This window comes from Macaca mulatta, chromosome 1, assembly GCF_049350105.2.
Source record: "Macaca mulatta isolate MMU2019108-1 chromosome 1, T2T-MMU8v2.0, whole genome shotgun sequence".
Lineage (NCBI taxonomy): Eukaryota > Metazoa > Chordata > Mammalia > Primates > Cercopithecidae > Macaca > Macaca mulatta.
This window is the reverse complement of record NC_133406.1, coordinates 212,952,501-212,975,749: the sequence shown is the minus strand read 5'-3', so window position 1 is coordinate 212,975,749 and position 23,249 is coordinate 212,952,501. Positions and strand designations below refer to the sequence as shown.

At 41.8% G+C, this 23,249-nt stretch overlaps 2 protein-coding genes across 16 annotated transcripts in view; one reads left to right on the top strand and one right to left on the bottom strand.

Moving 5' to 3' along the window:
- The window catches only part of XKR8 (XK related 8), a 149,499-nt gene that overhangs the window by 18,760 nt on the left and 107,490 nt on the right, over positions 1-23,249 (top strand). The window contains exons 5-6 of one of the 6 annotated variants that reach the window (XR_013405210.1): positions 9,016-9,106; positions 11,424-11,514. The exons of the other annotated variants lie outside the window; for them this stretch is intronic. The gene's annotated coding sequence lies outside the window, so the exon portion shown is untranslated. Of the gene's footprint in view, positions 1-9,015; positions 9,107-11,423; positions 11,515-23,249 lie in introns of those variants that run through there. 6 annotated transcript variants of the gene reach the window in all.
- Positions 1-23,249, bottom strand: part of EYA3 (EYA transcriptional coactivator and phosphatase 3) — a 119,079-nt gene that overhangs the window by 7,529 nt on the left and 88,301 nt on the right. For all 10 annotated transcript variants that reach the window (XM_077995177.1, XM_077995210.1, XM_077995169.1 and 7 more), the window contains 6 exon segments: positions 22,069-22,158; positions 19,095-19,153; positions 15,195-15,355; positions 11,499-11,613; positions 10,337-10,458; positions 166-266 (listed from right to left, as the gene is read on the bottom strand). In XM_077995177.1, the coding sequence (XP_077851303.1) occupies positions 166-266; positions 10,337-10,458; positions 11,499-11,613; positions 15,195-15,355; positions 19,095-19,153; positions 22,069-22,158 (648 nt within the window).

Sequence of the window (23,249 nt, the reverse complement as noted above, 5' to 3'; positions counted from 1 at the left end):
TCTGGAGAAAAAAAAGACCCTCTTTTTCTTTAAAGAAAAATGGGAGAGGAAGAAAGAGAAAATACTATAAATGCATAATAGATTGCTAAGATTTTGTAGTTTTTCTCATTTTTTCTAATTACTTGATGTACAACCACATAGACTATTTTTCTTTACCATGGTTACCTGTTTGGCTGCAATTTCTTCATCTCGTCCATCTCCAATCACTACATATGTGACTTTCTTTCCAAACCTTGACACAATCCTCTCAAAGCAGCTCTCCTTACCTGATGAGAAAAAGAAATTTCCTGTTAGAATACTCTTTTCAAAACCAAAGAAAAGGGCTGCTGCTAGGTTCACCTGCCTGTGCTTAGGTGGACTAAATGACAGTCTACGTAGTTTGCTTTCTGGGGAGTAGGGATGGGAGCTAGAGATCCAGTAGACCCTCTACCCAAAGAATGTGAAGTTGTGCCATTAAAACAACTTGGCCAGGCACAGTGGCTCAATGCCTATAATCCCAGCACTTTGGGAAACCGAGGCAGGTGGATCACCTGAGGTCGGGAATTTGAGACCAGCCTGACCAACATGGAGAAACCATGTCTCTACTAAAAAACAAAATTAGCTGGGCGTGGTGGTACATGCCTGTAATCCCAGCTACTCAGGAGGCTGAGGCAGGAGAATCGCTTGAACCTGGGAGGCGGAGGTTGCAGTGGGCCAAGATCGCACCATTGCACTCCAGCCTGGGCAACAACAGTGAAACTCTGTCTCAACAAAACAAAACAAAACAAAACAAAACTTATTTTAACCTTCACATTGAGGGTGAAGTCCCTAAGATCTTAGTGGGAGGGAATTTCTATAAATGGGAGGGATTCATAGGTTTAGTAACTTGCCCCTAGATCACAAACAAGCAAGTAGCTAGAAGTTGGGGCCCCTGACTCCAAATCTAGGCTCTGATCATTGTACCATAATGAATGAATGATTTTTGAGGTGAAATGTTTTAGGGTAGAAAAGAGAAATGAAAACACAAGGCTCTGATTTCTTGTCAGAAACAATAACAAACAAACAGCCATTTCCTTCCAATTCTTCATATCCCAGAAACAGTCCTGTGTATGGGCCTTATGTCTTTCGGTGAGAGAAGAGCCCCAGAATAGAATTGAGAACAGTGACCAATAAATACGGCAGCAACATTTGTCATATCTGGAACCTCCTTACTTACTACACCTTGTAGTTGTAACCAAGATATTGCATCACTGAAATAGACCTTGGGAAATGGGTGATTTAAATCCACTTCTCAGAACTGCAGATGGTTTTGAGAAACATGGCAGTGTTGTATCAAAACTCAAATCCCATCTGCAATCAACAACTAAAACATGCACAGATCATACTGCTGTGGGAAAGATACTTTATTTGTATAAATAAAAGGAAGTTATATCCCTTGCTCTTTTTATCTCCCTGCTTCTGCCACCTTCTTCAGTTAAGCAAGGTCCTAACTTTGGCATTCTTCTTCATCCTGCTCTATCAACCTTCTTGTTCCTTCCCCTTGCCCAATACAGTGACTTAGCACCAGGGTTCCTGTGTAAATAAGATAAAAGCTGCCTCTTCCTCAAGACACTTGACTGCCATCTGCTGGAAAATCATTATAATATATAAATACACAAATCTAAGATAACATAATTGCCCAGAACTTACATTTCCATACTCAGAAGTCCTACTTGGCACAGGAGAAGTCATGCAGATATATAACTGCAAATTTCTGACATCCTTACCCCAGTGGCACTTCAAAACAGATGGACTAGTCAACTGGACAAGATACTAGTCTACTCTGGGCTCAGCTGGCCACTTATAATACAAGGCTTGGCTTAGGCGCACTCGGGTCTCTCTTAGTGCTAACATTTTACATAGAATTCTCTTGCCTTACATTCATATGAGGGATTCAATCAATGTTTGCTGAGTAAATTCATATTAATCTCACAAATGATTCAGTAGAGGACTGTAGTCCAGGTCTTATGCCTCAATTCAGTTCAAACATTAAACCGTTCAACTAATAATAAATTCTTATTATGTTCAAGGTGTTGAAGAGTTCTTTAATTCCATTTCACCCATTACAGCTTTACAAACTAAGCCAACCTCCACCAGATGCACAGTCTACTATGATCTGTCTGCAGCAAAAAAACTCTTTTAAGTGAGTCAGATTTGACTTTCTTGTCAGACTCAACAAAGGCAGTAACTCATATTTTGAGGGTAAGAACACAGACATTTTCATTGTCCTGGCATGCAATGATCCAGGATGAAACATACTCTGTAATGTCTCCTTTAAAAGGATTAAGAGGCCAAGAGAGTTATTAACAGCTCGAAGTAAAGAAGCAGCTCCATGAAAATAGGACTCACTCCAATACAGCTGGTAAAATACTTCCATTTATACTCTCAAAACAATTCTGAATACAAGCTTTCCTGTTCAGGAGGATGAGGCCAATGACTAATCAGTTAACCAAATGTCAAGCAATCGAAGCTGGTGAACTGTAAGATCAGCCAAGTCTTTGGAGAATATTAGTCCCTGGGTTGTCTCTATTAAAATATTTCTGGCCATGGGCAGTGGCTCATGTCTGCAATCCCAGCACTTTGGGAGGCCTAAGGCAGGAGGATCACTTGAACACAGGAGTTTGAGATTAGCTTGGGCAACACAGTGGGATCTTTTCCCTATAAAAAATTTAAAAATTAGCTGGGTATGGTGGTGAAGCACGCCGGAAGTCCTGGCTACTCAGGAGACTGATGTGGGTAGATCGCTTGAGCATGGGAAGGTTAAGGTTGCAATGGGCTATGATCATGCCACTGTACTCCAGCCTAGGTACCAGAGTGAGACCCTGTCTCAAGAAAACCCCCCAAAACAAAAAAAACTTCTGACATTTTCAGAAATTATTTTGAGAATTCTCTTTAATGTCCCCAAATCACAGAATGGCCATTAAGAGAACCATATTTTGCTATCATTTCAGAGGAAGTGAAAAAGTATTTCTTCTCCTTGCTCCCATTTCACAGTTCTGTGAAGAAAAGCCTCAAGCCTTGGTAACTGTGGTTACCATGGCACCAGATCCCACTGCAACCTTGCAAATTAGCTCTGGATGAACTGAGACTGAGGAAAATCACCAAATAAGCACACTTACTGACAGAGGGAATGAGATCATTTACATAAGCCTGATGAGCCTGCGGGTGCCAGGTCTCAGTACAATAAGCACTACAGAAAATCTATCTTTCAGATGTGGGAGACTCAGTGAGGGCTCTGGGTTCCTATGATATACATAATGCAACTGGCAGCAGTAACAGTATCTGAAGGGAGCTCTCATATATGTTCCCTTCCACCCAATCCCTAGGAAATGAAGTAATTCAACCATACAAAAAAGCATGGAGAATTACCAGCCTTGACAACAAAGTGAGACCCCATTTCTATAAAAAACAGGAAAAGTTAGGCATGGTGGTGTGCACCTATAGTCCCAAGCTACTTGAAAGGCTGAGGTGGGAGGGTTGCTTGAGCCAGGGAGGTCGAGGCTGTAGTGAGTCATGATCACTGAACTCTAGCCTGGCGAGACCCTGTCTCAAAAAAAAGAAAAAAATGCCTACCACCAATGAAGCTTTGTAAAATCTTAACACTTCATAGTTGCTGTATTTATTTACTTATTTATGAGACAAAATCTTGCTATGTCATTCAGGCTGAAGTACAGTGGCACAATCAGAGCTCACTGCAGTCTCAAACTTGTGGGTTGAAGTGCTCCTCCCACCTTAGCCTCCAGAGTACCTAGGATTGTAGGTACAAGCCATCACACCTGGCTAATTTTTTTTTTTTTTTTTTTTGAGACAGAGTCTTGCTCTGTTGCCCAGGCTGGAGTGCAGTGGCGTGATCTTGGCTCACTGCAACATCTGCCTCCCAGGCGCAAGCGATTCTCGTGCCTCAGCCTCCCAAGTAGCCGGGACTACAGGTGCCCCCTTCCATGCCCAGCTGATTTTAGTAGAGACTGGGTTTCACCACATTGCCCAGGGTGGTCTTGAACTCCTGAGCTCAGGCAATCCGCCCGCCTCAGCCTCCCAAAGTGCTAGGATTACAGGCGTGAGCCATGGCTCCTGGCCACACCTGGCTAATTAAAAAATTTTTTTTGTAGAGATGGGGTCTATGTTGTCCAGGCTGGTCTCAAACTGCTGGTCTCTAGTGATTCTCCCACCTCAGCTACTCAAAGCCCTGGGATTACAGGCGTGAGCCACTCCACCTGACCCTTATAGTTGCTTTAGATTAAAAAAAAAAAAAAAATCAAGACATTACAGAACTTCTCAAATACCCCTAAAATGTAAATATTTTAAATCTTTATATAAATATTACATACTGTACATTTATCTGTCTACAATGTTTTTTGTTCATCAGTTTTTCTTTTTTTTTTGAGATAGAGTCTTGCTCTGTTGTCCAGGCTGGAGTGCAATGGTACGATCTTGGCTCACTATCATCTCTGCCTCCTGGGTTCAAGCGATTCTCCTGCCTCAAGTGCCCGAGGAGCTGGGATTACAGGCGCACACCACCACGCCCAGCTAATTTTTGTATTTTTTTTTTTTTTTTGAGACGGAGTCTCGCTCTGTTGCCCAGGCTAGAGTGCAGTGGCCAGATCCAGCTCACTGCAAGCTCTGCCTCCCGGGTTCACACCATTCTCCTGCCTCAGCCTCCTGAGTAGCTGGGATTACAGGCGCCCGCCACCTCGCCCGGCTAGTTTTTTGTATTTTTTTTTTTAGTAGACACGGGGTTTCACCGTGTTAGCCAGGATGGTCTCGATCTCCTGACCTCGTGATCCGCCCGTCTCGGCCTCCCAAAGTGCTGGGATTACAGGCTTGAGCCACCGCGCCTGGCCTAATTTTTGTATTTTTAGCAGAGATGGGGTTTCACCATGTTGGCCAGGAAGGTGATCCACCCACCTTGGTCTCCCAAAGTGCTGGGATTACAGGCGTGAGCCACCGCACCCAGCCTACTGTTTTTCATATTAATCCTTATAAGTATATGTAATTTTACTTCATCCACTTTTAACTGCAATATAGCATTCTGTTGTTTGATTATATCTATCAATTTTCTGTTCATGGACAGGTTTACAGACCAGTTATTTTCTATTATGAATAAGGGTGCATCAAAAAAATCCTTGTACATGTCTCCTTGTGCATGTGAGAATTACTCAAAGGTAGAGGTTAGCAAACTTTTTCCATAAAGAGTCAAACAGTATATAGTATATATTTCAGGCTTTGCAGGCCCTATGGTCCCTGTTGCAACTATTCAGCTCTGCTACTATAGTGTGAAAGCAGCTGTATAAATAAGTGGGCATGGTTTCAATAAAAACTTACACAAACAGCCGGAGGGTAGGATTTAGCCCATGGACTGTAATTTGCAGACCCCTGCTCTAAAGTATATATATATATATCTTTTTTTTTTTTTTTTTTTTTTTTTTTTTGAGACGGAGTCTCGCTCTGCCGCCCAGGCTGGAGTGCAGTGGCCAGATCTCAGCTCACTGCAAGCTCCGCCTCCCGGGTTCACGCCATTCTCCTGCCTCAGCCTCCCCAGTAGCTGGGACTACAGGCGCCCGCCACCTTGCCCGGCTAGTTTTTTGTATTTTTTAGTAGAGACGGGGTTTCACCGTGTCAGCCAGGATGGTCTCGATCTCCTGACCTCGTGATCCGCCCGCCTCGGCCTCCCAAAGTGCTGGGATTACAGGCTTGAGCCACCGCGCCCGGCATATATATATCTTAAAAGTGGAATTGCATGATCAAAGGGTTATATACACCTCAAACTTCATTAGACATTAATGTTCTCCAAAGCAGGTTATATCCATTTTCAATTCCATTTGCAGAGTCAGAGTTCCCATTACATTGTTAGATTTAAATTTTTGTCTATCTGATGGCTGGAAAATGTACCATATTTAAATTTGCATCTTCTTATTTGCAGTTCCTTAATTTGTGAGGTTAAGGACTTATTCATATATTTACTGACAGTTTTGTTTCCCTTTTCGGCAAACTGGTTGTTTCAAGGTTTTTGCCTATTTTCCTATATTCAAAATTGTCTCTTGCTTACTGATTTGCAGGAGTTCTTTGTAGATTCTGCATTCTTTTTCTCTTTTTTTCTTTTGAGATGGAGTTTTGCTCTTGGTGCCCAGGCTGGAGTGCAATGGTGCAATCTTGCTTGGCTCACTGTAACCTCGGCCTCCCGGGTTCAAGCGATTCTCCTGTCTCAGCCTCCCGAGTAGCTGGGATTACAGGCATGCGCCACCACGCTCAGCTAATTTTGTGTTTTTACTAGAGATGGGTTTTCACCATGTTGGTCAGGCTGGTCTCGAACTCCTCACCTCAGGTAATCCACCCACCTTAGCCTCCCAAAGTGCTGGGATTACAGGTGTGAGCCACTGAGCCCGGCAGGAGTTCTTTATAGACTCTGTATTCTAACTGCCAATTAAATGTGTTGTAAATACCTTCTCCCAAAACGTGGCTTGTCTGGTTACCTTTTTTCAAGAGACAAGGTCTCCTTTTGTTGCCCAGGCTAAAATGCAGTGCAGTGGCACAGTCACAGCTCACTGCGGCCTCCTTGAACTCTTGGGTTCAAGTGATCCTCCTGCCTTAGCCTCTTGAGTAGCTGGGATTATAGGTACTCGCCACTACACCTGGCTAAAATTTTTATTTTTGTAGACATGGGGCCTCACTATGTTACCCAGGATGGTCTTGAACTCCTGGCCTAAAGTGATGCCTTAGCCTCTCAAAGTGCTGGAATTAAAGGCATGAGTCACTGTGCCCAGTTTGTCACTTTATGTTATATTTAACTGTATGTAAAATTAAAAGTTCCATGTAATCAATGATCTTTTTTTTTTTTGGCTTTTTATACTATCTTTTGATTCTTAAAAGAGGTCCATCCTCACCTTAAGATCATACAGATACTCTTCTATATTTTCTTCTAAAAATTAAAAAACTTACCTTTCATGGTAAGTTTTTAATCTACCTGTAATTTATTTTTGCATATAACGTAAAGAAGGAAAACAATTCTGCCTTATTTTTCTATATAGATAATCCAATTATCGTAGCATCACTGATTGAAGGTAAATTCCATGAGGACAGAGGCTTTTTGTCACTGCTGTATTCCTACTGCCTTGGCGTTGCCTAGCACACAATAGGCACCATTATTATTTTTCCTCATCTAGTGGATCGTTTCCATTTGCATATAAAATAGATATAATTTCTCTTATGAATCTTATAAATCCTCTGAAGTCCATATACCTCTAGAGCCACTACTTCATTTTTTTGTTCTTCTCCAAACAAACCTCCTCTAAAGAGTTGTATAGTTCCCTTCTCCAACTCTCTTTCCATTCTCTTGCATTTACTAATAAGTTAGTAAAAATATTAGAACAGGTCGAATAAAAATATTGTTATACCAGTTCTATAAAATTTCAATTCTCTTAAACTACTTCCAATTAGGGTTTAATCCCGGTCACTCCCCTAATCAAACTGCATGTCAAAGCTATTAATGACCTTCGTGTAGCTAAAAATAATCTTCAATTCAATTCTCAAGTTTTTTTTTTTTTTTGAGACAGGGTCTCACTCTGCTGCCCAGGCTGGAGTACAGTGGCGTAATCATGGCTCACTGCAGCTTTGACCACCTGGGCTCAAGCAATTGTCCCACCTCAGCCTCTCAAGTAGCTGGGACTACAGACATGCTCCACCACTCCCAGCTAATTAAAAAACAAACAAACAAACAAAACAACAACTATGTAGCCCAGGCTGGTCTTGAACTCCTGCGCTCAAGCAATCCTTCTGCCTCAGCCTCTCAAAGTGCTGGGATTACAGGCGTGAACCACTGTACCTGGCCCTTGGGTCTCATTTGACCCATCAACAACATTAGAATGAGTTTATCAGTCTTCCTTCATTCTTTCAAGACACGATTCTTCTCATTCTCCTCCTGCCTGCCCAGGTGGGAGTGCAGTAGCGTGATCTCGGCTCACTGCAACCTCCACCTCCTAGGCTCAAGCAATTCTCCTGCCTCAGCCTCCCAAGTAGGTGGGATTACAGGCTCACGCCACTATGCCTGGCTAATTTTGTATTTCTGGTAGAGACAGCGTTTCACCATTGTGGCCAGGCTGCTCTTGAACTCCTGACCTCAAGTGATCCACCTGCCTCAGCCTCCTAAAGTGCTGGCATTACAGGTATGAGCCACTGCACCTGGCGTCTCTTAACAATTATTATTATTATTATTATTATTATTTTGAGATGGAGTCTCACTTCATCACCCACGCTGGAGTGCAGTGGTGTGATCTCGGCTCACTGCAACCTCCGCCTCCCAGGTTCAAGGGATTCTCCTGCCTCAGCCTCCTGAGTAGCTAGGACTACAGGCATGTGCCACCACACCCAGCTAACTTTTTGTATTTTTAGTAGAGATGGGGTTTCACTGTGTTAGCCAGGATGGTCTCGATCTCCTGACCTCGTGATTCACCTGCCTCAGCCTCCCAAAGTGCTGGGATTACAGGTGTGAGCCACTGCACCTGGCCTCTTAACAATTTTTAAGTGTAAAGTTCCGTCATGTTAACTATTGTATAACAGATGTCTGGAATGTTTTCATTTTGCATGACTGCAACTCTACATCTGTTGAACAACTCCCATTTCCCTTCCCCTCCAGCCTCTGGCAGTTATCATTCTACTTTCAGTTCTATGCATGTGATTACTTTACAAGTCTCATATAAATGTAATCACATAGTATTTGTCTTTTTGTGATTGTCTTATTTCACTTTTAGCATGTCTTCAAGGTTCATCCATGATGCTGCCTGTGACAGAATTTCCTTCCTTTTTAAGGTCAAATAATATTTCACTGTATGTGTATACCACAGTTTGTTTATCCATTCATCCACATTTGACATTTGATGTGCTTCTAAGCTCTGAACTATTGTGAATAATGCTGTTATAAACATGAGTGTGCAGATATCTCTTTGAGACCCTACTTTTGGATATTTGGATATATTTCAAGAATCTGAGACCCAATTCTTTTAGATATTTACCCAGAAGATTACCCTGGCTGACCTCAAACTCCTGGGCTCAAGTGATCCTCATGCCTCAGCCTCCCAAATACCTGGGACTACAGGTATGCACCACTGTGTCTATCAACAGTTGCATCATTTTACAATCTTACCAACAGTGCACAAAGGTTCCAATTTCTCCACATCCTTGTCAATACCTTTTATTTATTTATTTAGAGACGAAGTCTCGCTCTGTCACCCAGGCTGGAGTGTGGTGGCACAATCTCGGCTTACTGCAAGCTCCGCCTCCCGAGTAGCTGGGACTACAGGCGCCTGACAACACGCCCAGCTAATTTTTTGGTCAATACCTGTTATTTTATTTAAGACATAGGGTCTCATTCTGTCAGCCAGGTTATAGCACAGTGGCAAGATCACATAGCTCACTGCAGCATTGAACTTCTGGCTCAAGTGACCCCCCAACCTTAACCTTCCAAGTAGTTAGGACTACAGCTTCGTGTCACCATGCCCAGCTAATTAAAAAAAAACTTTTTTTGTAGAGACAGAGGTCTGCCATGTGGCTGAGGCTGGTGTTGAACTCCTGGCCTCAAGTGATCCTCCCGCCTCAGCCTCCCAAAGTGGTGGTAATACAGCTATGATTCATCTTGCCTGGCCACCATTTTTAGGTATACAGTTTAGGGCTTGCTTTTTAATCTAGTGCTTTTTCTATTATACTACATACTCTCTGTGAAAAAGAGAAATTTGAAATGAGGCAAAAATAGATTTCTAAGCTAGATATTATGTTCTTTCAAATATTATCAAAGAGCCTGCTTATGTAACTTACTAGCTGTGAGAATTTGAGCAAGCTATATAACTACTAAGCCTCAATTGCATTACCGAAAATATTAGAATACTGTTGTGAGGATTATAGGTATTACATATAAAGTGTCTAACAGAGGGGCTAGAAAATAATAGGTGCATCATGAGTAGAAAGTTTTATTGCAGGCCGGGCGCGGTGGCTCAAGCCTGTAATCCCAGCACTTTGGGAGGCCGAGACGGGCGGATCACGAGGTCAGGAGTTCGAGACCATCCTGGCTAACACGGTGAAACCCCGTCTCTACTAAAAAATACAAAAAACTAGCCGGGCGAGGTGGCGGGCGCCTGTAGTCCCGGCTACTCGGGAGGCTGAGGCAGGAGAATGGCGTAAAAACCCGGGAGGCAGAGCTTGCAGTGAGCTGAGATCTGGCCACTGCACTCCAGCCTGGGCGACACAGCGAGACTCCATCTCAAAAAAAAAAAAAAAAAAAAAGAAAGTTTTATTGCAAGGTCAGTAACAAGAAACAGCATAGAAACCATACCAATTTTGGTAGCACTATAGATGTTCTCAATAGGAAATATTTCTCCTAGTCCATATAGGAGAACCTTGGCCAGGGCTGGAACCAGCTGGGTGGTAGTAATCAGAACATTCACACAATTCTTTCTAGAAGGGAGTAAAAGGGAAAAGAAAAGGTGAAACTAAACCAACCTGGGAGCAAGAATTCATATGTGCCAACTCTTTAGAATTTAATTATTAAAAATTAACCTTAAAGGACCTGGTATGATACTGTTCAGAGCCAATGTTCAGCTACTACTCATTATTTCATGTTCATTTACTTTCTATACTAAAGGGCAGAGGTTCTACTCATTTTTGTCTCTTAGTGGACGCAGAGCAGCAACTTAGTTAATTCTTGCCTTATTTCCCCTCTAACCATTCTAGTCACAAATACTTGTTGAAAAATACCACCAACCCATGTCACTGATATCGTATTTTAGAAAACAACAAAAAGTTCTGAGCTGTACTCTTTCATCTTAATGCAAGTCAGTCCATGAGATATGATTTGTGTTTGCTTTGTTCTTTATACAATAGCAACACAGATTGCAGAATACACATTAATTTTTACATGTCCTTTACCTTCACCAGATATCCACTCCTTGGTGTCAGTTTTACTGTTTACTACATTGTGGATCTGGAATTCCTGCTTTGAGGGAGGGAGCAATAGGGTATTGGTGCAGACACAGACTGGTGCATTTATTTCCCAGTCTAAGCTTCATGTTGAAATCTCCTTAATCTGCTTAATGTACCCTTTTTCTTTTGAATCTTGCCTTCTTGAGTGGGTTTGGATACATTTCTTGGAGCTTCATGTACCTAGGATATTCATAATACATCTCCTCCATGTATTCTTTGACGTCACCAGGCCCAAATTCCAGACTAGAGATTATGGGTTACTGAAGTTTTAATTTCTTGAGCAAAAAGTAAGGAGAAAGAAAAAGGATTTCATATATAAATATTCTCTTAAAACTAGAAGGTGTGTTGTTAACATAAAATGACCTTGCTTCCCACCTAACACAAATACTTCCCTACATCATTTAAACTCCTCTCTACCCCTATCTCAAACCCTGTTTTAGAGAATGGCTCATCCTGAACTGGAGTAGAAGAATATGTCTCTGAGAGGATGAGACCTAAAAGAACCATTTCCATACCTGGACTGGATGAGAAGTAAGGACTTTAATGCAGTTCCCAACCAGGAATCTGTTAAAACTTCAATTTCTGCTCTTAATCTCTGCAGTGCTTCCTTCCTCTGGGGACTGAGGAGGCCTTTAGGAATAAAAGCAAACACATTTATCATTTGACAACATACATTTGCTGATACTGAGAAAGCAACTTCTCAATTCAATTTAAAAAGTGTGAGTCACTGAAATACTCTACTGAGTTTATATATATACACATATATATATATATGTATATATATATATATTTTTTTTTTTTCCCCATGAACACATGTGCTTTATTGAATTCCACTGTAGACAGGCGAATATAAACTGCTGTATATAGGGGTGGGGTCAAGAGGGCAGGACCAACAGCCCCAGGATGCAGAGTCATCAGTGGAGTACATGGGCTCTACTACTGGCCTTGGAGGTCCTTTATCTTCTGAGAAATTGCTTGGAAGATTATCACTGAGCTAGTGGTGAAAAGCATGAGTGCAATGACCACAGGGATGTTGAGGAACAGGGTACAGATGTTCAAGCACTTAGTGGTGGAGGCACAGGCCTGGGCCCTAGTCACGTCACCCACCATCTTCCTGTCCCTAGACTTCATGCAGTACGCTAATGCTATGAAGCCCATGAAGCACCAGTTCATGAAGAGCATTTTGAATAGGGTTCTGGCATGGAGATCTCACTGCGGATGTGGATCACAGAGGACATCGAGGGAGCAGAGCTATGGGGTGCCCCCAGCATGGCAACCTCGTGTTTCTCCTTGAACATCTAATTTGGCGGGAGGCCAGTGTTGGCGTGAGTGAACAAGGATTTGGAAGTGTGGTTCTTGGTGTCAAGACAAGACCAGTTGCCTTTTTTGTTTGAGATGGAGTCTTGTTCTGTTGCCCCGGCTGGAGTGCAGTGGTGCAATCTCAGCTTACTGCAACCTCTGCCTCCCGGGTTCAAGCAATTCTCTGCCTCAGCCTCCCGAGTAGCTGGGATTATAGGCAGCTGCCACCACGCCCAGCTAATTTTTGTATTTTTAGTAGAAACAGGGTTTCATCATCTTGGCCAGGCTGGTCTTAAACTCCTGACCTCATGATTCACCCGCCTTGGCCTCCCAAACTGATGGGATTACAGGTGTGAGCCACTGTGCCCAGCATTTTTTTTTTTTTTTTAAATTTCTCTTCTTGGAGAAACCTTAGAGTAGTGCTACTCAGAATGCCATTTTTACTTTCTTTATCAAAGTGTTTTGGGGATGTTCAGGCAAAAATAAATTTTTAAAAAAGTGTTGTTACAGGGACACAATAACAATAAAATCAGCTGACAGAAATAAGAAGATTCTGGTGCAAGCTCCTTCTTTCATCACCAACCAATAGCATATCTTTGGCAGACTGGTGGACCACACTTTGAATTGCACTGCTTAGAATACGACATCAAGGACCAAAGTGTGAAATATTAGTGTTACAGCTAGAAGAGTGCTCAGCATTTCTAATCTCTCTGTAAAGAAACCAAACCCAACGAAAAAAAGGGCCCTAAGATTACACAGTAAGTTCGTAGCTTTTGGTCTTAAGAAGTCTTTCCATTACTCCACACAACTTCTACGGTGACTACATGTCCGCCTGCTTCAGCACATGTTGACATGAAATTCCAGGTTGAATAACTAATTCTCTGTACTGTACTTCTGAAACAACTCCAACTGATAACACACTAAAACACTGCCCAAGACTAGATCTCTAAACACAAAAGAGAACTCATATGAATGGGAGCCTGCTCTCAGACACTTCAGTTAAAATATTCAAACAGTAAATCTGGATCTGAATTTTCTATAGTGAAGGTTAAAAAAAAAATCCTGTATTCTATTAGTAATACTCCATAAAAGCAGATGGCATTTTTGTGAGGAGGAGAACTGGAGTATAATTTGTTTTCAGATTGATGGTTCCACAATGCAAGTCTAGAATTAGACGACTGTCTTAACATTTTGGATAAAACGACAACAAAACCAGTACCTATATATGATACACTCAACTAATACATGATGTGACACTTTCATCAATTCATATTGGTACAAAACATACAGCTGGCCATTAATTTTATTCTGTTCTCCAAAGTAGGCTCAGAGGATTCTCACACAGGGTTACATCACTTTGTTCAGGAAACCAGGTCCAGGCATTGGGCAGGAAAAAATAAGAGACTCAGGCTGAATATGGAAACTAACAAAAGAAAGGCTAATGTTTGCGAGAAAGAAAGTGCAAAAAGACTTGGAGTTGCCAAAATAAGAAATACTGGCTTTGAATCATGAGAAAAAATAAGCAATAAAAAAGGGAATCTGAAAAAAGTAATTAGATTCCTAAAGTCTGGAAGCCCATGATTTTTATCTGGTATTAGAGAGCTGTTAACTGAAATGAACCAAATTGATCTTTAAAGTCTTGTCCCTACTTTCTGCACCATATTGTAAGGCAGCATATTATAGTACAAGGGCTCTTGACCTTGAGTAAAATACCTCTAGTCTAGCAGTCCTCAACCTTTTCAGCACTAGGGACCAGTTTTGTAGAGGACAATTTTTCCATGGACCTAGGTGGGGGGCAGGGGGTTTCAAGATGAAATTGTTCCATCTCAGATAATCAGGCATTAGATTTTCATAAGGAACATGCAATTAGATCCCTTGCATGTACAGTTCACAATTAAGATTTGTACTTCTATGAGAATCTAATGCCACCACTGATCTGACAGGAGGCCGAGCTCAGGCAGTAATACTCACTTGCCGGCCCGCTTACCTCCTGCTATGTGGCTGTGTGGCCTGGTTACCAACAGGTGGCTGACCAGTACCAGTCTGAGGCCTGGGAACTGGGGAACCCTGCTCTAGGCAGTCTATGTAATCTCTGAATCTTCGAGCAACATTTTGTATGTATGTATATCTTTGAGGGTGATGGTTTACAGTTTTACATATTTTCTCAAAAGGGTACCTCACTAAAAAAGGAGCTGCATGAAAGTACACTGGACCAAAAAGTTAGGGAATGTGAATTTCAAACATGGTATGGTTACAAATCTGCAATGTGACCATGAATAAGCTGCCCCCACTACCCCTATGATGGACATCACTTTTCTCAACTGCAAAATGAGGAATTTAGATTAGACTTCTGTCTCTTTTAATTCAAACAATCTATGATTAATTAATTCTAAATAATAGAATTTTAGGCATAGTGGCATCTGGCATTTGAAATATTTCTGGTCAGAAAGAATTTCCAAGATCCTTCAAATCACAACACATTGATATTGCCAACCTACAATCCTGGACCTAGATTTCCATCCGCGAAGTTACTAGCTAGTTCTATTTGACTTGTCCTAATAGTTACATAAACCAGCCCCCCCAAAAATGTGGCACCCTATTAACTAGCATTGACAGTAGTTGTGATACATGTCATCAAACATAATCTACAGAACACGTTTCCTTTAAAAAGGCATTTGTCCAAAGAGAACAAGAGAACTTTCCAAAATTATGCTTAGAGAAGCCCGTTAGAAATATAGAGCTTCCTCCCAAAAAGTTTCAACCAAACCTCTATTTTTTTAAATACAGAGTTTAACATGTTACTGTGGTATAATTTATAAGCAGTTGTCATGGGGAATCTAAGGAATCCCTGGAAAGGAAAGGAAGAAACCAGGAAGAAACAGAGAATCAGCCTGGTTAGATGCCACACTTACCACCCACGTTGCTTTTATGCTTATCATAGATTTCTCTCACTTTCCGGTAGCGGAAAGCTAGTTTCCTCATCCAGTCCACACCTCCCTGAACACCCACAGAGGAACCATGGCTGCCACTACCTCCTGAGCCACTGAAACCATCTGTTGAGAAACTGTAGTTGCTGCAAGGAGAGAAGACAATAAAAATTAAAATTTATACAGCATAAAGTTTTTGTTTGAGTGCTATTTGGTTGGGTTCTTGGTATCTGATAAATAAGGCCAATGGCTTTAAGGATCTTCTTCCTTGGTCTCTGTCAGAGTCTATCTTTCATTAGTTCTCTATCTCACACTTATTACTTTTATCAAAGAAAGGATTGAAATGAGAGAGGGAAGGAAAGGTAGAAACAATTCAAGCACCAGCATTCCTTAGAGGTTGACTTGGGATAAGGCATCTTTTTCACTAATGACAGAAAATAACCACACAGTGAAAAAAGCAGAATACAAAATTTTGTGAGTACACATACACACACAGTGATGGCAACTATGTAAAAAGGAGAAACATGAAAAAATAATGAAAGCAAATAGTCTAAAATGCTAACAATGGTAAGATAATGGTAGATATTTTCTCAAGTGATCTGCTGGCTGGTTTATGTTCATAGGTCACTGTGGTAGCTTCAAAATATATCCACAAATTATCTGATATTCCTCTCTTCTAATTCTGCTCCCCTTGGGTATGGACTATACTTAGAATATAAATAGAATGTGATGAAAGTGATAGTGTTAGGCTTCAGAGACTAGGTTTCTTCTGCTCTCTCTTGGAGCACTTGCTCTGGAAGAAGCCAGCTGTCACGTGAGAACATTCAAGCAGCCCCATGGAGAGGCACGTGTAATGAGGAACTAAAGCCTTCTGTCATCAGCCACATGTCAGAGATTGGAAGCACATTCTGCAGCTCTAGTTAAGCTTTCAGATGATTAGAGTTCGAGCCAACATCTTGATTTCAACCCCAGAAACTCTAATTGAGAATTACCTCTGGGGCTGAATGTGGTAGCTCATGCATGTAATCCCAGACTTTGGGAGGCCGAGGTGGGTGGATCACCTAAGGTCAGGAGTTCCAGACCAGCCTGGCCAACATGGTGAAACCCTGTCTCTACTAAAAATACAAAAATTAGTTGGGTGTGGTGGTGCATGCCCGTAGTCCCAGCTACTCGGGAGACTGAGGAAGGAGAATCGCTTGAGATTGGAAGGCAGAGGTTGCAGTGAGCCAAGATCGCACCACTGCACTCCAGCCTGGGGCGGGGAGGGAGGGGGGAAGAACTATCCCTGGCCAGATGCAGTGGTTGATGCCTGTAATTCCCAACTATTTGGGAGGCTGAAATGGGAGGATTGCTTGAGGCCAGGAGTTTGAGACCGGCCTGGGCAACATAGCAAGATCTCATCTCTAAGAAAAACTGTTTTTAATTAGTCGGGTATGGTAGCGTGTACCTGTTGTCCTAGCTACTTAGGAAGCTGAAGTGAGAGGAACACTTGAGCCCAGGAGGCTACTGTGAACTATGATCGCACCATGGCACCTTAGCCTGGGCAACAGAGCAGGCCCCATTTCTTTGAAAAAAGAAAAAAAAAAAAAAGAACCACTTCTATAAACTTAAAAAATGACAAAGATGGTAAATTCCATATGTATATTTTACCTTGACAAAATAAAATTTGTAAAAATAAATTAATAATAGATTTTCTAGATTTAAAATCCTTTAATTTAAGTAGGCTGGGAGTGGTGGCTCATGCCTGTAATCCCAGCACTTTGGGAGGCCAAGGAGGGGGCATCACTTGGGTCCAGGAGTTCGAGACCGGCCTGGGCAACACAGGGAGACCCTGTCTCTAAAAAAAAAAAAAATGAAAAATTAGCTGGGTGTGGTGGCATGTACCTGTGGGCCCAGCTACCCAGAAGGCTGGGGTGGGAGAATCACTTGAGCCTGGGAGGTTGAGGCTACGGCAAGCTGTGATCACAACACTGTACTCCAGAGCCTAGGTGCCAGAGCGAGACCCTATCTTAAAAGGAAAAAAAATTTAAAAAAAGAAATTGAGTACAAGCCGGGTGTGGTGGCTCATACGTGTAATCCCAGCACTTTGAGGGGCTGAGGTGGGTGGATTGCTTAAGCTCAGGAGTTTGAGACAAGTGTGGGCAACATGGCACTCGTCTCAAGAAAAATACAAAAAATTAGCCAGAAGTGGTGGTGTGTGCCTATCATCCCAGCTATTTTGGGGGCTAAGGTTGGAGGATCGCTTGAGGGAGGCGGGGACAGTGGTTACAATGAGCCGAGATGGTGCCATTGCACTCTAGCCAAAAATAAAAAAAGAAATTGTGTAAAGAATAATAAAATTAATAAATTAAAATAAAATAAAAAATGTTAAGTATTTTTTTAAAAAGAAAAAACTAGCTAGGTCACTTTTAAGTTCCTCACCTACAGAAGCTGTGAGAGGATAAATGTTTCATTGTTTGTTTGTTTTTCAAGATGGAGTCTCACTCTGTCGTCCAGGCTGGAGTGCAGTGGCGTGATCTCGACTCACTGCAACCTCTGCCTCACGGGTTCAAGCAATTCTCCTGCGTCAGCCTCCTGAGTAGCTGGGACTACAGGCACATGCCACCACGCCCAGCTAATGTTTGTATTTTTAATAGAGACGGGGTTTCGCCACGTTAGCCACATTGGTCTCAAACTCCTGACCTCAAGTGATCAGCCCGCCTTGGCCTCCTGAAGTGCTGGGATTATAGGCATGGGCCACTGCGTCTGGCCATTTAACTGTTTTAAGGTACTAAACTTTTGAGTAATTTGTTGCATAGCAACAGATAATACAATCATACAAACTAGGAAGGATTAATATTTCATAAGTAAAGATCTAAAAATGACTGAACAACTTGGTTCAATCAAAAGTTAAAATAGATCCCAATATGCTAAGAGTGAGATTCTGTGCTTAAGAAAATATAGCTGCTAAGATATGATAGGTTAGCCACACGTATAAGAGAAGAAAAAAACACAAAAAACTGGGATTCAGAGCAGAATATAAACTCTTCAGACCAGACCTTTCCCTGAAAAGAACAGTAAAGTGTCATAAGAATTATGCCCTCCATGACCATGTGCCAACACAACATGTACAACTGGATGCTGCACCTGAAAGTGAAACCTTCCAATATTCTCAGCTCTACCTGACTTGGTCCTTATTAAGGTGGTATGTCCAGTTCTGCTCCGCATTTGAGAACTCATGGATGGAACACTGAATTTTGGGGTAGTTACTGGGAAGAACATTTTACTTATAAAAAGGGATAAACATTAAAACAAACTAATATGAAAAGATGTGACAAGTTTTTTTCTTATAAGTCTTTAAGTTAGATAAATTTTTGGATCCTTCTTAGCTAAGGCTACTGGGTCAGAAGAAAGAGGAATGAGAAGCCTGAGCAAGCATTTTGCCACTGAGATCTCCTTGGTTTAGCTTTCACTATAATAAAATGTGGAAGTCTGCCTTACAGAGATGAGGTCTCCCTATGTTGTCCAGGCTGGTCTTGAACTCTGGGACTCAAGTGATCCTCCCACTTCCAAGATGCTGCAATTACTGCATGAGCCACTGTGCCTGGCTTGCTACCCATTCTTTAAGGTTCTGCTCTAATGCTACTCCACTGAGCAGGCCTCTCCAATGTTGGCACCACCCACTCCCTATCCCCACCAGAATTCTTTCTTCTCGTGCTCCACAGCATTTTCTATTGTCACCTTCTCACACTGTACATCATGGTTAATTGTGTTTGTTTCTATGTCTCCTAACAGGTTGTGAGCTCTTTCAGAGATATATTCTATTTATCTTTGTTTTCCTCCAAACCTAGACAGATCTTGCACATAACAAGTATACTGGTGTCCAAGAATCATTATGTTTATCACCTCAAGTCTTGGCCATTGTCATCAGAAGCCACATCTTCCACATGTACCTGGTCACACTCCTGTTAAAAGACAAAACACACTACTTCAGTCCAGGGAGTAGGAGTGGTATTACCATCATGACATACTATAAAAAGACCATATACAGTGTCAGGATAATGAAATGCCTTATGGAATCGCTTATGTGTGAGTGATCACTCTCATACCCCTTGCTGTCCAATTCCTTTAAGAACTGATTCACATCCCACAGTCTTCGTGAATTCTGTAACTATCCCATCCCTTATTTCTACTCCTATTTCAATATTTCATTTCTCCAACAGCTCATGGGAATAAGCACAAGCTCCCTTACACTTCAAATGTTATTATGTGCTACACTAGACTGTAAGTCCTATTACAGTGCAGGTCTCTTGGGGCAGGAGCCACATCTCACATCTCCTTTGCATCTCTCTGATCTAGTCCAGTATCCTTATATAGGTTGTGCCCAGTAAATTTTTATAGACAAAACAGATGCTGGTAGAGTGTGGTATCAAAACCGAGAATGACTGAAATTTCTAACTTCAAAGTCAGGAGTTAGAAGAGGTCATCTAAGTCAATCTCCTTATGTTTTAAAAGTGAGGTGAAATTATTTTCTCAAAGTCATACAATTAGTGAGTGGTAGAAAGAGACTAGAAATAATCTAGGTTTTCTGCTTCTTTTTTTCCCCCTGCTTCTAATCCAAGGTTCTTTCCACTAAGCCCATTCTACTACTGACATAAAATGCCGCCCACTGCCTAATTGATGGATGTACTCCTCTGATACCACCTAGGGTACCTGCATCAGAATCCTCTGGGGAAGTTTTTTAAAAATGCATATTCTTGGGTCCATCCCAGACCTACTTGAATCAGAATTTCTGAGAGTGAAGTCCTAGAATCTCCACTTTTAAGAAGCTCCCCAGGTGATTCTTATGCCCCCTAAAGTTGAGAAGCACTGACCTGGGGGGCAGGAACACATTCAGGTCAAATTCTTCACAGAACTTTCAGTCCCTGAGTGAGGACTATGTCTAGAAAATCATTACAAATACAATTGGCAATAATTATTGGCATGTAGTAGGTTTTCAATAAATGTTTGCTGAATAAAAACTATGATGTCCTAATTTATCAACATATGAAGTTGAGGGAAGATTTAAGCATTATAGAGTTTAGACAAAAGTACTGGAACTTGGGGCACTATTAATTTATTGAAGAATTGTCTGTTGAGTAGAACAGACATTTATTTTAAAAGAGATGGGATTACTTTTGCTGGCTGGGTGCAGTGGCTCATGCCAGTAATCCCAGTACTTTGGGAGGCCAAGGTGGGAGGATCACTGAGCTTAGGAGTTTGAGACCAGCCTGGGTAATACAGTGAAACCCCATCTCTATTACTAAAAAATAAAATAAAATAAAATAAAAAATAAAAATAAAAAAAAGATTAAAAAAATGATTACATTGCTTTTTCTTTCTCTTTTTTTTTTTTTTTTTTTTTTTTGAGACGGAGTCTCGCTCTGCCGCCCAGGCTCGAGTGCAGTGGCCGGATCTCAGCTCACTGCAAGCTCCGCCTCCCGGGTTCACGCCATTCTCCTGCCTCAGCCTCCCGAGTAGCTGGGACTACAGGCGCCCGCCACTTCGCCCGGCTAGTTTTTTGTATTTTTTAGTAGAGACGGGGTTTCACTGTGTTAGCCAGGATGGTCTCGATCTCCTGACCTCGTGATCCGCCCGTCTTGGCCTCCCAAAGTGCTGGGATTACAGGCTTGAGCCACCGCGCCCGGCCCTCTTTTTTATTTTTAAAAAGACAGAGTCTCTCTCTGCTGCCCAGGCTGGAGTGTGGTAGTACAATCTTTGCTCACTGCAACCTTCGCCTCCTAGGTTCAAGCAATTCTCCTGCCTCAGCCTCTTGAGTAGCTGGGATTACAGGTGTGCGCCACCATGCCCGGCTAATTTTTGTATTTTTGGTAGAGACGGGGTTTCAGCATGGTGCCCAGGCTTGTCTTGAACTCCTGACCTCAAGTGATCTGTCTGCCTCGGCCTCCCAAAGTGTTGGGATTACAGGCGTGAGCCACAATGCCCAGCCTATAAAATCCTATATTATTTTACTTGAAAATTTTCACTCTTTTTAAAACTAGGTAAATATGTAGTACACAGCTCAAAATTCAAAGGACATGAAGTGAAACATGTGCTCCCTCCCACCTTTGTGTCCTAGCAACTCATCCCTCTCCATAGATGGTAATCACTGTTGGCAGTTTCCTGTGTAGGATGATTGCTTAACTGAGGCCCAGAATGAGAACATAACTTTCCCTATGTGAGATTCACATTCTGGTCTTCTGACTCCCTGTCCTGTGCTCCTTCCACTACACCATGTTCACCTCAAAGGTGAACTCAAATGTCAAAGCCAAAAAATTTCACCATGAAGCTCTTAGTGTTTCCTGGTTTTTCCGGCACGTAACTATAAAATTATTCTGAATATCAAGGTTAACCTATATATGAACAACAAACATGTATAAAATATGATGGGTTAGAGTAACCATTTATAGATTTGACAAATCAGGAGACTATCCTTTAAGAATGTAAAATGGAAGAAAAGTCAAAATATAATTGAGAGTACAAATAATCAAACTCACTTTATGTATATTATTTAATATAGATTATTAAGTTAGAATATTGGTTTATATGTCAGTGTTTTGCCTGATGGGTTGGCCTTTCCCCTAGGTACTAGATCACCTTCAAATAAACTAACAAAAATCAAATTTTTGAGCTAATAAAATTGAAGGTCAGAATCAAAACCGTGGTGACTCAACCACAAGTACTATTTCTCTAAGACTATGTATGTATGCCTTAGTGGCCAGCTGGCCTCTCCATATCCACCCTATCTAACCACATATTTTCTAAATATAATAAGTAAAAGTTCTAAATATTTATTGAATAAAATGTCTCACTGAAGCACAGAAACAATTTAAAATACTTACCTCTAAGTCATTGAAAAATAGATGAGTATCAGCCACTTCAAAAATCATTTCTTCCATTGTTAAACCTGAGCCAATCACTACTGTTGGGTCCTAGAAGACAATAAGAAAAAATCAGCTTGACTTGGTAGTCACAGTCCTCGTTCTTATCTTCAAATTTCAAAATTATTTTAGGTCAAGGCCAAAACACATGAGTTCCCAACTGTGCTTCAAACTATCATTGATGCAATTTCATTCACAGTTATGAGAATCTACAATTGTAAAATAGAGAAGGTATGGACAGTTACAAATTTCAGGACCTTAGTTTCTAGAAATTAGTAGTTTCATAGAGATAAATGAGGACAGAAAATACGTTTTTTTTTTTTTTTTTGAGATGGAGTCTCGCTCTGTCACCCAGGCTGGAGTGCAGTGGCATGATCTGGGCTCACCGCAAGCTCTGCCTCCTGGGTTCACGCCATTCACCTGCCTCAGCCTCCCGAGTAGCTGGGACTATAGGTGCCTGCCACCATGCCCGGCTAATTTTTGGTATTTTTAGTAGAGATGGGGTTTCACCGTGTTAGCCAGGATGGTCTCGATCTCTTGACCTTGTGATCCGCCCGCCTGGGCCTCCCAAAGTGCTGAGATTACAGGCGTGAGCCACCGTACCCAGCCAGAAAATATGTTTTTAAAAAGACACAATGCTGGCTATGCAAGGCAGCTAGCTCACACCTGTGATCTCAACACTTTGGGAGGCTGAGGTGGGAAGACTGTTTAAGGCTAGGAGTTCTAGACTAGCTGGGGCAACAAAGCAAGACCCCCGTCTCCACAAAAAATAAAATTTGGCTGGGTACAGTGGCTCATGCCTATAATCCTAGCACTTTTGGAGTCCAAGGCAGGAGGACTGCTCAAGCCCAGGAGTTTGAGACTAGCCCCGGCAACATGGTGAAACCATGTCTCTATAAAAGTTAAAACAGAAACAGCTGGGCATGGTGGTGCACACCTGTAGTCCAAGGTACTTGGAAGGCTGAGGTGGGAGAATCACTTGAACCCAGGAAGCGGAGGATGCAGTAAGCTGAGATTGCACCACTGCACTCCAGCCTGGGTGACACAGTGAGACTCTGTCTCAAAATGTTTGTGTGTGTGCGCGTGTATTTATACACATATATATCACTGTATATATTTATATAAGATATATACATTATATA